We start from the raw sequence: 16291 nt of genomic DNA, 5'->3' as shown, positions 1-16291 counted from the left end.
ATGCAGCACTCCCAGGCCTCCATGTATAATAATGCAGCCAGCCTCCCGGGGCCTCCATGTATAATAATGCAGCCAGCCTCCTGGGGCCTCCATGTATAATAATGCAGCCAGCCTCCCAGGGCCTCCATGTACAATAATGCAGCCAGCCTCCCCAGACCTCCATGTATAATAATCTAGCCAGCCTCCCCAGGCCTCTGGCCACTGTGTACTCACTAATTTATATAAAAAAAAAAAGTAGTACTCGCCTCTTTCCTTGTTCCACCGCTGCTGTCCACCTCTCTCCTTTGTTCCCTCGCATCTCCGGTCAACGTCCTGCGCTCTGCATCCCTCAGCACAGCAGTCGCACAGGAGTGACATCACCGCACAGGCACAGGGGGAGGCTGATGAAGCATGGAGTGGAACAGGCCGCTCTATGCTTTCATTGCTGTGCGCGATGACTGGGGAGGGGGCCTGGTGTCAGTGGCAGCAGCGGGTCATAGAGCGGCTGTGTGGTCTTTTACAGATCAGTGCAGCTCCTCTCACAGAAAGGAGCTGGCTGCTGATCTGCAATGCGGCTGTGGGCCCCTAACCTGCCGGGCCCTGTCGCAATGGCGACCCCTGTGACCGTGGTAGTTACGCCCCTGTACATAAAGATATTAATATATACAGAAACTGGTGATGGCTGATCAGGTGGGGGGGTGGGGGACTCTAGTCCCGGACCTTGTGAACACAGGAGAAGTCCAGAGAGATAGTGGGGCAGAGCAATTACTTCTTCAGCAGCCAAAAGAGCACTTTGTACTGGCTATCCTGACTGCAGCCAGTATCTGGCGCTCTGTGCCTTGCAGTGGTCTTATGCAACGTACAGACTTCATCAGATCCTTGAGTATTTGGGGTCTGCAGGCAGCCCAGAACAGTAATAGGTTTGGCCTGTTGCACTGTTATGGCAGTATTAGGCCATTAATGCATACAGTAAAGAATAGTAGGTTGTGGGCAGTTTGTGCAGCCAGTGGCCACACAGGATCCTATAGCCAAAACTGTCCATATTACCAATGTCATACACCTTAATTTGTGCTGTGAAGTGGCCCAGGATCACATGCCCTTCATCCCCTCTGCCTAGCCCACCAACGTCACATCTCTGCCAACAAACACTGGACATCTTAGTCTTTTCTGCTCTCATTGTGTCTATTTTCTGTGCAGTTGTGTGGCCCTTTGGCTCTTGTTCTCCATTATGTAATAGATCTTCTTCTCTTCTTTTATTAGTCCTCTCCAGAATACAAGAAGCTTCAAGACTCCAGCACAAGCTACGACGCTTTGGCCTTGACTTTAAGTAGAAAGAAGAAGGAGGCTGAATACACCCTGGGATTCTGGAAGACCTTTCCAGGAAAGATGACGGTATGTCTCCAGTCTATCCGAGGACTGTAATGACAAGTCTGATCACATGCATACAGTAGATAAAACAATGTGTTCAGGAGTGTAATTATACAACCATTTAGAACATGTGAAATAACATTTGTTAAATGAACACGCTAGGTATTACGAAGTCTGTTGTATCTTTTAATATATTATCTGTCCCTCCTGTTTTATTTATCATTATTAGCACTGAGGGACACCGGACCATGGGTATATGCCCTATCACTAAGAGACTTTACACCAGAACAAAAAGTGTGGGCCTCTATTTATCTTCCGCTCATTTTTTAGCCTAGTGTCCTTAGGAGGCAGACACATCCTGCTTCAGGTCTGCGGCACAATTTTATTTATTTTTATTTTTTTCTTATTTATTGGATGCCACCTTTGTTTATTATCTCAGGGAGGACACAGCATACACTTCAGTCTACACAAAAACAAATCCTACCTCTTCTTCATCCCAGTAAAAACTGGATAGCCCCGTGCACATTACCACAATGATGTAACAACTCCTTGTGAACTGATCCTGCAAACACAGAAAATACAACAGCATCAGGGTTTTCAGCAGCACCAGGGTTTTCAGTTAGAAGTACAAAAGCAGGTTTACTTTAACCCCATATAATTAAATGGAATCTGTCACCCTTTTGCCACCTAATCTGAGAACAGCATAACGTAGGGGCAGAGATCCTGATTCCAGCTGTGTCACTTACTGGGCTGCTTAGTGTAGTTTTGATAAAATCACTGTTTAATCAGCAGATTATCATTACAGGACTACTTGGCGTGCTGCCAGGTAGTCCAACATATTCATGAGCTCTGTATAACTGCTAGATCTGCAACAGAGAAAACATTGATTTAATCGAAATGACAGCAAACAGCTCAGTAAGCGACACATCGCTGGAATCAGGGTCTCTATCTCTAAATTATGTTGCTTTCAAATGAGGGAGCAAAGACCTGGTGAAAAATTCACATTAATGAAATTTAGTCTCCTTGTAGAGTCGATCTCAAGTTCTGTACCTCCCATGCGGATGCCACTTCCTCGCTGTTCATCTTCCCCTACACGGTGGAGTGTCGGTGTTTCCCCTTCACCATTACAGCACCGTACATGAAGAGAGTATCTGCCCCCTGAAGCAGGAAACCTACTGAAAATAAAATGGAGGTACCTCTGTGAACGTTTCAGTGTGGTTTCCTGTACCTGCTGGGTGAGGAGTACCTGGGAAGCTTTCTCCAGATGAGTGGACTTGCATGGGGCAGTCAGCAGGTCTTGGAGCAGAGGCTGTCTATGGTCCTTGGGGCCATGGCTCTGTCTGTAGAGCATTCCTGGCTGGCCAATTCTGGGTTCAGACGTTTGGGCTGGATGTGGCCACAACATGCGAGGACGTCACTTTTGGTGAAGGGGTAAGTCTTATTTTCAGGAAAACATGGTAGCAGAAGTGAAGCTGCTATCCCTGACAGGTCGGCATTTAAAGGGGCCAGAAAACATCATAGCCAAGTACTTGAGTCGTTAAATATTAAATCAAAGAGAATGGAGTTTGAATCAGGAAATTTTCAGTCAGATATGTGCAATCTGGGGAATTCTAGAAGGAGACCTATTTGCAACCAGAGAAAATACTCCGGTGAGAAATTCTTTTTCCCAAATTTCCCCAAACCAAGGGAAATTTCAAAATGGGGTGAATGCCCTTCTATAAAAATGGACTTTTCATCTGGCCCGTGCCCCCCCCACACTTTCTCTTTGATACCAATAGTTTTGATGAAAATCGAGGAGTGAGCCAAAGTCATACTGATTGGCCCCTTTAGGCCCAAAACTGCATTTCTGCTATTGTAGAAGATGGGGTAATACGAAGGCCTGACCCAGCGTTTTTGCCAAAGGTAAACTCTAAAGGCCCAGTCACACACACAGATAAATCTTTGGCAGATCTGTGGTTGCAGTGAAATCATGGACATATTGTTCCATGTGTACACAGCCACAAACCTGGCACTGATTGTCCACAATTTCACTGCAACCACAGATCTGCTGCAGATTTATGTCTGTGTGTGACAGGGCCTTTGGTTTCATGGGACTCGGGATATAAATTCTCCATTCCTTTTGTGACAGTCCAAGATCCCAAGGTGAATTAGCCTTTTATTCTCTTGATGTTACAAAATATTTACTTAGATATCTTCTGACAGGCCTTGGTGGAAGTCTTGTCATGTTTTTGTTCCAATGTCCACATTAGGGAAAGAGAGCTACTAAATTCACTATTGCTAGATGTGTTAGAGATGAGTGGACCCGTGAAAGTTCGGTTCGGTGGGTTCAGCCAGACTTTAGATAAAGTTCAGTTTGGCACCCCGACTTGACCTGAACCTCAATGGGAGTCACTAATTGGGCAGTTTCGGTCTCTGCCCACATGCAGCCAGCCATAATCAAATTATTAGTGGGCAGGGTTTTTCCAATTTTTAATTTTTTTTTTTTTTTTTTTTATGCACACTACATCTATTCATCATGCTATTGTTACCCCCACGTGCGAGCCAAACCCTGCAGGTGGCTTCCACTGGGCTGAGCACTGAGCGTACCCGAGCACAGCGATGCTTGTACGAGTGGTGGTCATACATAAAGCACCCAATCTCCAAATCCAAACTGGTTTTTGGGGGGTTTTTTGGATTTTTTTTTTTTGTAAAGTCTGTGTTTGGTATGAACACCAAACCTCTGGTTCACTCATAACCTTGGCCTACTCTGCCTCTGGCCTTAGTACCCTCCTCATGGTGTACTAAGGCACATTCTACCAGAGCCATGGCTACATCCTGGGCGGAAACGGCTAAGGCCTTCATTGAGCGTATCTTCATGGCCACAGTATGGTCATCACCTTCTATGTTCTTTAAGCACTACAGGTTGATTTAGAGCTTTCTGACCTCTTTTAGAAGGAAGGTTCTTTCAGCGGTGGTCCCTCCGTAAGGATTTGTTCTTTTATTCTCTCATTTGCGGAACTGTCATGGTAAAGGGAAAAGATGATTGCTTACCGGTAATTGGATTTTCCTAAACCATGACAGCAATGTGCTAATTTTTCCCTTAGGTTTGGTAATGGGAGTCTTTCCTCTTCACACACACACGCTCGCTCACACTCACGCTAACATTCTCTCACACGCTCACAATCACACAGGACCCCCCTATCAGTAAACAATTATCATCTTATCACAATTTGTGCAAGCCCACTGAAAGGATGACACCCCCACCCCCCCAAGGCTGTGTGCACACGGTGTGTTTTTTGCTGCTTTTTCTTTTTTCTTTTTTTTTTTTTTTTTTGTGCAGATTTTCAGAAATCTACAAAGATATCCTGATGCCAGGAGAGTTTGACAATCCAGAAGCGCTGTGCACACGTTCAGGATTTTTTTTTCCTTGCAGATTTTGTTGCAGAAAAAGAGCTGCAGCGTGTAAATTCTGTTTGTTTTTTTCCTGCATTTAACCACGGAGAGCAATGAAAAAAACACATTAAAAAAGCGTTTTTCCCGCCAGAATACGTAGATTTGGTTCCAGATTGTTTGCAATCAAATCTGCAACATGTACTCATAGCCTAAAGGTGTCCAAAGACATCAGTTAGGTGGGTATATCTTGAATTTACCCAGGTAATGCGTCTGCAATCTCTTTTTATTATAGATGTGGATACGTGTTAGTAACATGCCCTCAATGTGGACCCCAGGCAGGGTGCATATGGAGTACACTGGGATTATTCATGGATCAGGGCACGTTCTTAACATAAATAGATGAGGTTGTGATGCGCATCTCCTAAGGCTATGTGCCCACGGGACTCTGTATCTGCGGATTTTTCTGCATCAAAATCCACAGCTTTCCCCCGGAATCCGCACCTTTTAATAGGTGCGGATTTTGCGGTTTTTGTTTTTCGTTTTTTTTTCCCCCTCATTCATTCAATTGAATAGGCAAAATCCGCACGAAAATCCGCAACAATAATTGACATGCTGCAGATTTTTCCGCACGAAAATCTCCACGATTTCCGCTGTGGAACAATCCGCAGCGTGGGCACTGCATTTCCCAAATGCCATAGAAATGGCTGGGGAGTAGCTGTGCTGCAGATTTCTGGAACATCCGCAGCTTTTCCACGAGAAATCCACGCATTTTCCACAGCGTAGGCACATAGCCTAAATGTAACTGCATCTACACTGTATAGAGACGTGCATCCACAATTGATTGAGACACACGTTACTTCACATTGCGATGTCTGCAGTTTCAGCAATGCAGAGATGCTGGTGTGAACAAGCACCTCAGTGCACAGCATTCATTTCTGTTTAATTGCTGACTGCATGCATGGGAGGTTTTTGGGGTCTGGCAATATGAATTTAATGATACCCAAGCTTCTGTGGTTTTTAGATGCCAAATGGTCAGTGAAAGTCATTTCAAGTGTAAAGGTGGATTTACACACTACGAGATCGCTAAAGCGATCTTATTGGGGTCACGGATTTTGTGACGCACATCCGGCCGCTTTAGCGATGTCGTTGCATGTGACACCTATGAGCGATTTTGAATCGTCGCAAAACCGTTCAAAATCGCTCATTGGTGACATGGGGGTCCTTTCCCAATTATCGTTGCTGCTGCAGTAACGATGTCGTTTGTCGTGCCTGCGGCAAAGGAAAAGGAGGAAGGAAGGAGGTGGGCAGCATGTTCCGGCCGCTCATCTCCTCCCCTCCTTTTCTATTGGACGGCGATTCAGTGACGCTGCTGTGACTTCGCTGTGACGCTGAACGAACCGCCCCCTTAGAAAGGAGGCTGTTCGCCGGTCACAGCGACGTCGCTGCACAGGTATGTGCGTGTGACACTGCTGTAGCGATAATGTTCGCTACAACAGCGATCACCACATATCGACTGTACGATTGGGGCGGGTGCTATCGCGCTTGGCATCGCTAGCATCGGCTAGCGATGTCACAGCATGTAAAGTACCCTTTAGTTTATACTATGGGCAATTGATAAAGGGTAAAGTTAATAATACACGAGCTAATCCTCTATATAGTCTCGATTATGGGAAAAATAATAAAAACGATCTGTCTGATAGTAGCCTGGTGTACAAGACAGTGTGTATGTACTTCCATTTTTTTCCCCATTGTTTTGGCAGAGAGACACTATTTAATATGTGAATACTGACTGCAGCTGCTTATTCTGCCTATAATTATTACAAGATCTGTATAACCAGGAATAATGGGAGTAATACATCAGAAACGTTACTGAAATGTTATATGTAAACTAATTGTCTCTCCTGTAAAGGAGACAAACTCTAGCACAGCGCCACCTATTGGAAGTAGCGATCCTAAAAGTCACAAGTGGATTTTCAACAATCCTTTGCAATATGACTCAGGATATATAAGCCAGATCAGAATCCCAATTTGCAGACACGGTGTTTCGGGGTGCTTGCCCCTCGTCAGTGCAAAGTATGGGGGTGTCTGATCTGGCTCATGAGAAAGCTATGTGGGGACCACGGGGGAACACTATTCTCCTTAAGGAGACTTTATATGTAAACTAGTAATTTGTGCTCCTATAACATTCTTTGCATATTTTCTAAATGTAATAAAACGTCTGACACTATAATTCAGGTGCATTGTTGGATTGTTGTATACTTAGGAGAAACCTGTTTGCAACTTACTGTAGGGTTCAGTGTACAAACATATACCGGCCTATCGCCTCTAAATTATGCTGCCAACATTCACCTTGTTTGCTGAAGTTTAGCATGAGTGAATGACATTCCCAGTGTGTGCCACCATACTACCCCCATGCACACACAGTGCCTACCACCACACTGGCCCATTAATTGCATTTTATTCCAGTCTGCAGATAAAACGGTCTCACAGATTGCTCCTACTAGAAACCTCCAAAAAGCTGCGCTGTTCCTACTTCATAATCACTTACATTATTAGAATTACTGTGTAGCATACAAGCTTACATATAAAATAGTATTGGGCCACTGAGGCTTATCCTTCGCTCCTCCCTTTGTGTGTGTGTGTGTGTGTGTATATATGTGTAATATATATATGTGTGTGTATATAATGTGTGTGTGCGTATGTATATGTATGTGTGTGTGTGTGTGATATAATTAGTGTAATCTAATTTTATTTCTATTTTCTTTCTTCAGGATTCTTTACGGAAGCCAGACAGACGCCTGATATGTGAAAGCAGTAACCGTGCATTAGGTTTGCAGAATGCTGGACGCTTCTCTGTCAACTGGTTCATTCTCTTTAATGACGCCCTAGTTCATGCCCAAGTAAGTTGTTGCGTTTTTTTGTTTTATTTTTTTTTGTGGATGTTTTGTTCAGCTCTTCATTTATGGATGTTGCGTTTGTTTATTGTAATGTGCATCATAATATAGCATCAACACTGTGTGGCATATTTAGATCTCCACATAAACAAATTTATTAAAGGGCCACACTGATCTCTGCATCAGGTGATGTCAATCTCATCCACATACCTGTCTGGCACCTCTACTTAACCATGCCATAGTGAGTGGCCACAAACAACCTCTTTAGGGCCAACACTGCAAAATGTCAGGTTCATACAATTATTGATTTTAGAAGTATAAAATACTAATAATTACAAACTTGAGACCTTTATGGCATGTCTTATGTTTGACTGATGCAGGTCCCATTTCTGAGTCTCCAACTTATTTTCAGAATGGGCTCCGATTTAATAGTTGCAAATTCTTAGGCATTATCGTTTTCTTTCTCCAGTTCTCTACACATCATATATTTCCACTTTCCACGCTGTGGGCGGAGACTGTAACTGAAGAAGTTGCCGGAATGTGGGTATTGTTGCAAAAATCCATTTGTTTCGTGTTCTAAAAATGATCATGATGTCTGTCTGGTTTAGTGAAGTAGTGTCCTCTGGGAGGATAAATGGCAGTGCTTCGATTTTGGACGCTGTCCATATATCTACTTAATGTTTTATATCCTGCTCTAGTGAAGCTAATGATTTATATTTCAATTACCAATGCTGTGCTTAAAATATATCTGTCAGGAAATCGCTATGCTCACAGTGTTAACCAAAACACAATCATTTTCTTATTTTTCGACACAATGTTATGCTTTTTTTCTTTATCTTTTTCCTATGGGAGACCCAGACATTGGGTGTATAGCTTCTGCCTCCGGAGGACACACAAAGTACTACACTCAAAAGTGTAGCTCCTCCCTCTGAGCTTATACACCCCCTGGAGAACCAGATCTAGCTAGTTTATCGCTTTGTGTTCAGGAGGCATACATCCACACATGCATTCTCATCTGATTTTTGATTTTTGGAAAGAGTTTGAAGAAAAGCGGGTCCTCTGGACCCCCGGCATGTCCCTCCATGGTTCTCCATGCTTGGCAGGAGACCGGTCTCCATCCGCAGCCCTTCAGGATCCTGCTGGACCGGAGCGCTCATCCCCAGGGACTTTGAACCCTGCGTCTCAGCAAGCTAAGTACCTGAGACGTTTATATATTGGGGGTCCCTGTACTTTATTGTTGTGGGAGAGTGTGCTGAGTGATTTTTCTGACATTTCCAGCGGGTTCTCTGGCTGTCGCCTGAGAACCGCGCCGATGGTGCCTGCGCGCCGGCCGCACCGCTCAAATTTAGGCCCCGGCTTCGCCGGAGGCCTACTTTCGGTTTCACTGCCCTCGCATGTCATTCATGCAGAGGGACAGCGCGGCTCCGCCCAGCGGCCGTTCTGCACAGGGGAGGGACACTCCTCACTGGGTACATGTCTCCTCCCCTGTAAGTCTCTTTGGCCCTCCAGATCCCGCTCTCAGAGTAGGTCCCGCCCCCTCTCTTCGCTCCGGCGCCATTTTCTCAGCGTTTTCTCTGCGATCAGCACTGGCTGCAGCATCCCTGCTGAGGTGCTTGGGGGTCCGGCCTTCGGGATCTGGAGGGCACACAACACCGCTCCAGCGGTCTGGTAAGCCACAACCTCTGGTTGTGGACCTCTGTATATACTCTCTGGGGGTCATTCTGGCAGAGCCCCCACTCCAGCAGCATGTCTCACACGAGGAGCAAGGCTCCAAAGCTGTATTCAGTATGCACTGCATGTAAGCTCCTACTGCCTGAACCGAGCACCTATCCACATAGTGATTCCTGCTCTAACCTGACGATGCCTCAGCCTGGAATCGCACCCCCAGTGGTTTCTCCGGCTGCTCCGGCTTCTGTGGCTGAACCCCCGGCTTGGGTAGAATCCTTATCTAGGTCAATCTCCCAGTCTTTTGCCGACTCCATGGGACAGCTGTCCAGGACTTTGCTGAACATGCATCAGCCTCCTTCACTGGGTGCCTCTGCTGCTAGGGCTCTCTCAGCGGAGCTCACAGAGGATTCATCATCTGGTCCCAGACCCCGTCCTCCAGAGAGGAGACGCAGGGCTCCCTCTCCTTCCTCGTCCCGCGGCTCTGTTTCAGAAGCTGACTCGCAGGACGAGGAGGATGCCTTTACTGGGGGCTCGGAGGCTACCTACATGTGCCCCATTGATCTGTCCGAAAGTGACTCAGATGTTAGTGATTTGATTGCGTCCATTAATTCTGTACTGGATCTCAATCCGCCAGTATCAGAGGAGCAACCCTCTCTGAAAGAAAAGCACCAGTTTACCTCGCCTAAGAGGACAAAGAGTGTGTTCTTTAACCACTCCAGTTTTCAGGCCGCTGTGACTAAGCCTAGGGCCTGTCCTGACAAACGCTTCCCAAAGCGTGGTTCTGATGACCGTTTTCCCTTTCCACCTGAGGTGGTCAAGGAGTGGGCTCATTCACCCAAGGTAGACCCCCCGGTGTCTAGACTCTCAGCCCGGACCGTTGTATCAGTGGCTGATGGCACCTCTCTTAAGGATTCCACTGACCGCCAGGTTGACCTTCTGGCTAAATCTGTATATGAGGCGGCAGGGGCCTCGTTCTCCCCAACTTTTGCAGCAGTGTGGGCTCTCAAAGACATCTCTGCTTCTCTAGAGGAGATGCATTCCCTCGCCAGGGAATCTATGCCCGAAATGGTTTCCTTAACTTCCCAAGCTTCAGCTTTTTCATCCTATGCCATGTCTGCCATGCTGGAGGCTTCTCACCGCACTGCGGTGGCTTCGGCTAATTCCCTCGCTATCCGCAGGATTTTGTGGCTTCGAGAGTGGAAGGCAGATGCTTCTTCAAAGAAGTACCTTGCTGGACTCCCTTTTGCTGGGTCCAGGCTGTTCGGTGAACAGCTGGATGAAATTATTAAGGAAGCTACTGGCGGGAAGAGTACTTCCATGCTACAAACCAAAACCAGGAAACCTGTCCAGGGTAGGAATCAGTCGAGGTTTCGTTCCTTTCGTTCCTCCAACTGGTCGTCCTCTAAGCCCTCGGCCTCGTCCACTAACTCAGCCAAGGACCAAAAATCCAACTGGCGCACAAAAGCGCGTCCACAGAAGACCGCAGGAGCTGCTGCCACTAAGGCAGCCTCCTCTTGACTATCTGTCCGCACCAGCAACGTCCTTAGTCGGTGGCAGGCTCTCCCACTTTGGCGACGTGTGGTTTCAACATGTCTCCGATCAGTGGGTGCGGGATATCATCTCCCACGGCTACAGGATAGAATTCTCTTCCAGCCTGCCAAACAGATTTTTTTCTGTCAACTCCCCCATGCTCCAAGGCCGCCGCCATCTCTCGGGCCGTGGCATCCTTGCAGGCCAACGGAGTAATTGTACCGGTTCCCGCCCGGGAACGGTTCAGAGGTTTCTACTCAAATCTCTTCCTAGTCCCCAAAAAGGACGGTTCCTTCCGGCCCATCCTGGATCTCAAGCTTCTCAACAAGCATGTTCAGGTGCGGCATTTTCGCATGGAGTCTCTGCGGTCAGTCATTGCCTCAATGACCCAAGGGGATTTCCTGGCATCCATCGACATCAGAGATGCCTATCTGCATGTGCCAATTGCAGTTTCACACCAGCGTTGGCTACGTTTTGCAATCGGAGAGGAACATTTCCAATTCGTGGCTCTCCCCTTCGGGTTAGCCACGGCCCCTCGGGTATTCACCAAGGTCATGGCAGCAGTGGTTGCGGTTCTGCACCTCCAGGGGTTGGCAGTGATTCCTTACCTGGACGACCTTCTAGTCAAGGCCTCATCCAGCGCAGACTGTCAGCGGAGTGTCTCGCTCACTCTCGCCACTCTAGCCCAATTTGGGTGGCTTGTCAATCTGCCCAAATCCACTCTGACTCCGACCCAGAGGCTCACGTACCTAGAGATGCAGTTCGAGACTCTGCCGGCACTTGTGAAGCTGCCCTTGATCAAACAGCAGTCCCTCCAACTGGCGGTGCGCTCTCTGCTGAGGCCCCGCCGTTATTCCATCAGGCACCTGATGCAGGTGCTGGGTCAGATGGTGGCGTCAATGGAGGCTGTTCCCTTTGCCCAGTTCCATCTGCGTCCACTGCAGCTGGACATTCTCCGCTGTTGGGACAAGCGGCCTTCCTCCTTGCACAGGTTAGTGGCTCTGTTGCCACAGACCAGGAGCTCGCTTCAGTGGTGGCTTCGGCCCTTCTCTCTGTCTCAGGGACGCTCCTTCCTGGCCCCGTCCTGGGTGATTCTCACCACGGATGCTAGTCTATCCGGCTGGGGAGCGGTATGTCCCCACCGCCGAGCACAGGGCACTTGGACTCCGTCCGAGTCAGCCCTCTCGATCAATGTGCTGGAAACCAGAGCCGTGCTCCTGGCTCTCCTAGCTTTTCACCACCTATTGGCGGGCAAGCACATCCGAGTCCAGTCAGACAACGCGACAGCGGTTGCCTACATCAACTACCAAGGCGGGACACCCTGGCAATGTTGGCGGTTCAACGCATCCTTCAATGGACGGAGGACTCCAAGTCCACCATATCCGCAGTCCACATCCCAGGCGTGGAAAACTGGGAGGCAGATTATCTCAGCCGTCAAACCGTGGACAGTGGCGAGTGGTCCCAGCATCCGGCAGTGTTTCAGTCAATCTGCCGCAAGTGGGCCACTCCGGACGTGGACCTAATGGCATCCCGTCACAACAACAAGGTTCCGGTTTACGTGGCTCGCTCCCACGATCCTCAGGCCTTCGCAGCAGACGCTCTGGTTCAAGACTGGTCCCAGTTTCGTCTGTCCTACGTGTTTCCCCCTCTAGCTCTCTTGCCCAGAGTCCTGCGCAAGATCAGAATGGAGGGCCGTCGAGTCATCCTCATTGCTCCGGACTGGCCCAGGCGAGCTTGGTATCCAGACCTGCTTCATCTGTCCGTAGAGGTGCCGTGGCATCTTCCGGACCATCCAGACCTTCTCTCACAAGGTCCGTTATTCCGCCAGAATTCTGCGGCTCTCAGATTGACGGCGTGGCTCTTGAGTCCTGGATCTTGACGGCTTCTGGTATCCCCCCTGAAGTCATCTCCACTATGACTCTGGCCCGTAAGTCTTCCTCTGCCAAGATCTATCACAGGACTTGGAAAATTTTCCTGTCCTGGTGTCGCTCTTCCGGCCATCCTCCTTGGCCTTTTTCCTTGCCGACCCTTCTGTCTTTTCTACAGTCCGGTCTGCAGCTGGGACTGTCCCTCAACTCTCTCAAGGGACAAGTCTCGGCTCTGTCAGTGCTGTTCCAGCGGCGTATCGCCCGGCTGGCTCAGGTCCGCACCTTCATGCAAGGTGCGTCTCACATCATTCCGCCTTACCGGCGGCCCTTGGATCCCTGGGACCTCAATTTGGTTCTCACGGTATTGCAGAAACCCCCCTTTGAGGTTCTTAGGGAGGTTTCTTTGTTTCGTCTTTCACAGAAAGTGGTCTTTCTAGTGGCCAATACTTCCCTCAGGAGAGTCTCTGATTTGGCTGCGCTCTCTTCGGAGTCACCTTTTTTGTTTTTTCATCAAGACAAGGTGGTTCTCCATCCGACTCCGGACTTTCTCCCTAAGGTGGTTTCTCCTTTCCACCTTAACCAGGACATTACCCTACCTTCCTTTTGTCCGGCTCCTGTTCATCGCTTTGAAAAAGCGTTGCATGCTCTCCGGATCTATGTGTCTCGCACCGCTGCTCTTAGGCGGTGCACCTCTCTTTTTGTGCTAACCACAGGTCGGCGTAAGGGCCTCTCTCCTTCTAAGCCGACCTTAGCCCGTTGGATTAGGTCGACCATTTCGGATGCCTACCAGTGTTCTCAGGTGCCTCCTCCGCCGGGGATCAAGGCACACTCTACCAGAGCTGTCGGTGCCTCTTGGGCTTTCAGGCACCAGGCTACGGCTCAGCAAGTCTGTCAGGCTGCCACTTGGACTAGCCTGCATACCTTTTCAAAGCACTACCAAGTGCATGCTCATGCTTCGGCAGATGCGAGCTTGGGCAGACGCATCCTTCAGGCGGCTACCGCCCATTTGTGAAGTTAGGCTCCACCTACTTCTCAGTTTTTCTGTTTATTCCCACCCATGGACTGCTTTGAGACGTCCCAATGTCTGGGTCTCCCATAGGAACGATAAAGAAAGAGAATTTTGTTTACTTACCGTAAATTCTTTTTCTTATAGTTCCGTATTGGGAGACCCAGCACCCTCCCTGTTGCCTGTTAGCAGTTTCTTGTTCCGCATGTTATCACCGGCTGTTGTCATGGACAGAGTCTCCGGTTGTTCCGGTTCTTGCTCTGTTTTTACTTGTGGGCGGCTATTCTCATCAGCTTTTGCACTAAACTGGCTAGATCTGGTTCTCCAGGGGGTGTATAAGCTCAGAGGGAGGAGCTACACTTTTGAGTGTAGTACCTTGTGTGTCCTCCGGAGGCAGAAGCTATACACCCAAAGTCTGGGTCTCCCAATACGGAACTATAAGAAAAAGCATTTACGGTAAGTAAACAAAATAACAAAATTCTCTTTCTTTTTTTTTTTTTTTATACATACAATAGCGTTTACACACTTGTATTGATGCCCAAATTAAAGTTTTAAATGGATGACATGGATTTTGTTTAGCATTTATTGAACTGATCTAGATCTGTAAGGCTTTTGCTGTGTGTGTGTGTGTGTGTGTGTGTGTGTGTGTGTGTGTGTGTGTGTGTGTGTGTTTTTTTGTTTTTTTTTTTTGTTTCGGCTCTAATCATTCGTTATAGATTTATACACTTCTTTGATTTAGGTATCTAACTATACACTTTCATATTTATTCTAGAAATGGGTTAAAGATCACAACCCCAGAAGAACAACTAACCTTGGTTGCTTTGTCACCACAAGAAAAGGTATGAAACTGTGGTGTATTTGTTACACGCCTTAAATTATTTTTAACACTAGCAAATGAAAACTGTATGAGATCTTGATGATAAAAAATAAAATAAAGTGCTGGAGGATACTTTGGTCTTTTTAGCTGCAAAAAAAAAAAAAGATATAAAATTTTAAGTGAAAAAATATACATTTCTGCAAATCATTGAATAATTTATTAAAAAATTCCATTCTTGAAAATAAACTTTTTTTTTTGAATTGTCAACGCAGACGAAGTGGCTTCGAGCAATAAGTCAGGCCGTAGACCAGGCCCTACGAGGAGTATATGAGCCTTCACCTACCACTAGCGGAAGCATTATCAGACAAGACCCACCTCTATCCCGCACTGCCAAATACACCTATTACAAGGATGCACGACTGAAAGACGCCACATATGAGGGCCGCTGGATAAGTGGAAAGCCACATGGCAGGTAAATCTCTGGATCTTACCATGGGCATTTGTAGGGTGTTCACTCCATTATGTGCAGTTCACACAAAGATCAATAATGGGCTCAACCCATGGAACTGGTCTGTAGAGAAACTAGATGAAGAACACCCTTGGGTGAAGATGTGCATTAATAATAAAATGTTAAAGCTGGCAGTATGGGACAAGTAAATTCTGTCTGGTTGGTGGCTTCCCACTCTTGGGACTGTTGGACACTATTGTATAAAAGCAGATGATTAAATCTGGGCCAGTTGTGTGGTACGGATTTCCTTGCATTTATGTTTGTAAAATGTGACCTTCACTGACTTGTATTGTAAAGTTGTTCCAGTTTGCACCATGGAATAAAAAGCCAAACACATGCTGTATTATAGCCCTAGGTTACTGATCACCTTTGCTTTCTCTAGAGGTGTCCTGAGCTGGCCAGATGGCAGAATATACACTGGAGATTTTCGCAATGGTTTGGAGGATGGGTAAGTAGAGCATTGAATATAGTACTGACATTTGCTCACATTAGTTGTTTTGGGAAATTTGCACATTTAAAGGGTCGGACAGAAACTAAATTTGAATTTCAACCAAAATGTCTACCTAATTTATTAATCTAATCACTTTTCTAATATACTGTACTTTGAAATTTTCTTTCCCCACTGCTAATTTTATACTTTTATATCCGTTCAGATGACATTTATGCCAAGGTCCTCAAATTAGAGGATACCACTGGAGCTGCTTTCCCCATTCTGAAACCAGGTGTCATCAGTGACATCTTTTTTTCAATTTGCATTGGCTGTGTTCGTTATTTCTCTATCGCTTTCATTGGGGGACACAGGACCATGGGTGTATGCTGCTGTGACTAGGAGGCTGACACTAAGTGAACATAAAGAGTTAGCTCCTCCCTGGCAGTGTACACCCCGAGCCGGAGGCGGTACTATGCCAGTTTTTTGCTTAGTGTCGTAGGAGGCTGAAGTGGGCCCATATCTCTGTGGGCCAACCTCAGCCTAGGCTATTGCGGGGTTTTTTTTTCCGTTTTTTTCGGGCTATACGGCGCCGCTCAGCATTCTCATCGTTCTACGTTTTTTGTCTCTTCTGCAGGGTTAAAGACCCTGCTTCAGAGAGAACTCTCGCCCCAGGGTTGCCTGAGGGCTCGAGACGCCAGGCCCTATCCCCCTCCGGCCCCATGGTACCACCCCAGGGGTTGATTGGGGACCGAGATTATTATTGGATTTAAGGGCACACACTCCCCGTCGACCCCCATGGTACCGTCCCAGGGGGTGTTTCTGGTGGAGGTGAAGAGGATTCCCTGAGGATG

The 16291-nt window shown here is 47.2% G+C and overlaps 1 protein-coding gene across 1 annotated transcript in view; it reads left to right on the top strand.

The window, feature by feature from the left end:
• ALS2 (alsin Rho guanine nucleotide exchange factor ALS2) overlaps positions 1–16291 on the top strand; it is a 195351-nt gene that overhangs the window by 113353 nt on the left and 65707 nt on the right. Inside the window, exons 14-19 of the mRNA XM_075317602.1 lie at positions 1240–1371; positions 7491–7619; positions 8083–8153; positions 14458–14524; positions 14775–14974; positions 15393–15458. Of these exons, the coding sequence (XP_075173717.1) occupies positions 1240–1371; positions 7491–7619; positions 8083–8153; positions 14458–14524; positions 14775–14974; positions 15393–15458 (665 nt within the window). The remainder of the gene's footprint in view (positions 1–1239; positions 1372–7490; positions 7620–8082; positions 8154–14457; positions 14525–14774; positions 14975–15392; positions 15459–16291) is intronic.

This window comes from Anomaloglossus baeobatrachus, chromosome 7, assembly GCF_048569485.1.
Source record: "Anomaloglossus baeobatrachus isolate aAnoBae1 chromosome 7, aAnoBae1.hap1, whole genome shotgun sequence".
NCBI lineage: Eukaryota > Metazoa > Chordata > Amphibia > Anura > Aromobatidae > Anomaloglossus > Anomaloglossus baeobatrachus.
This window is presented reverse-complemented; position numbering and strand designations above follow the sequence as displayed.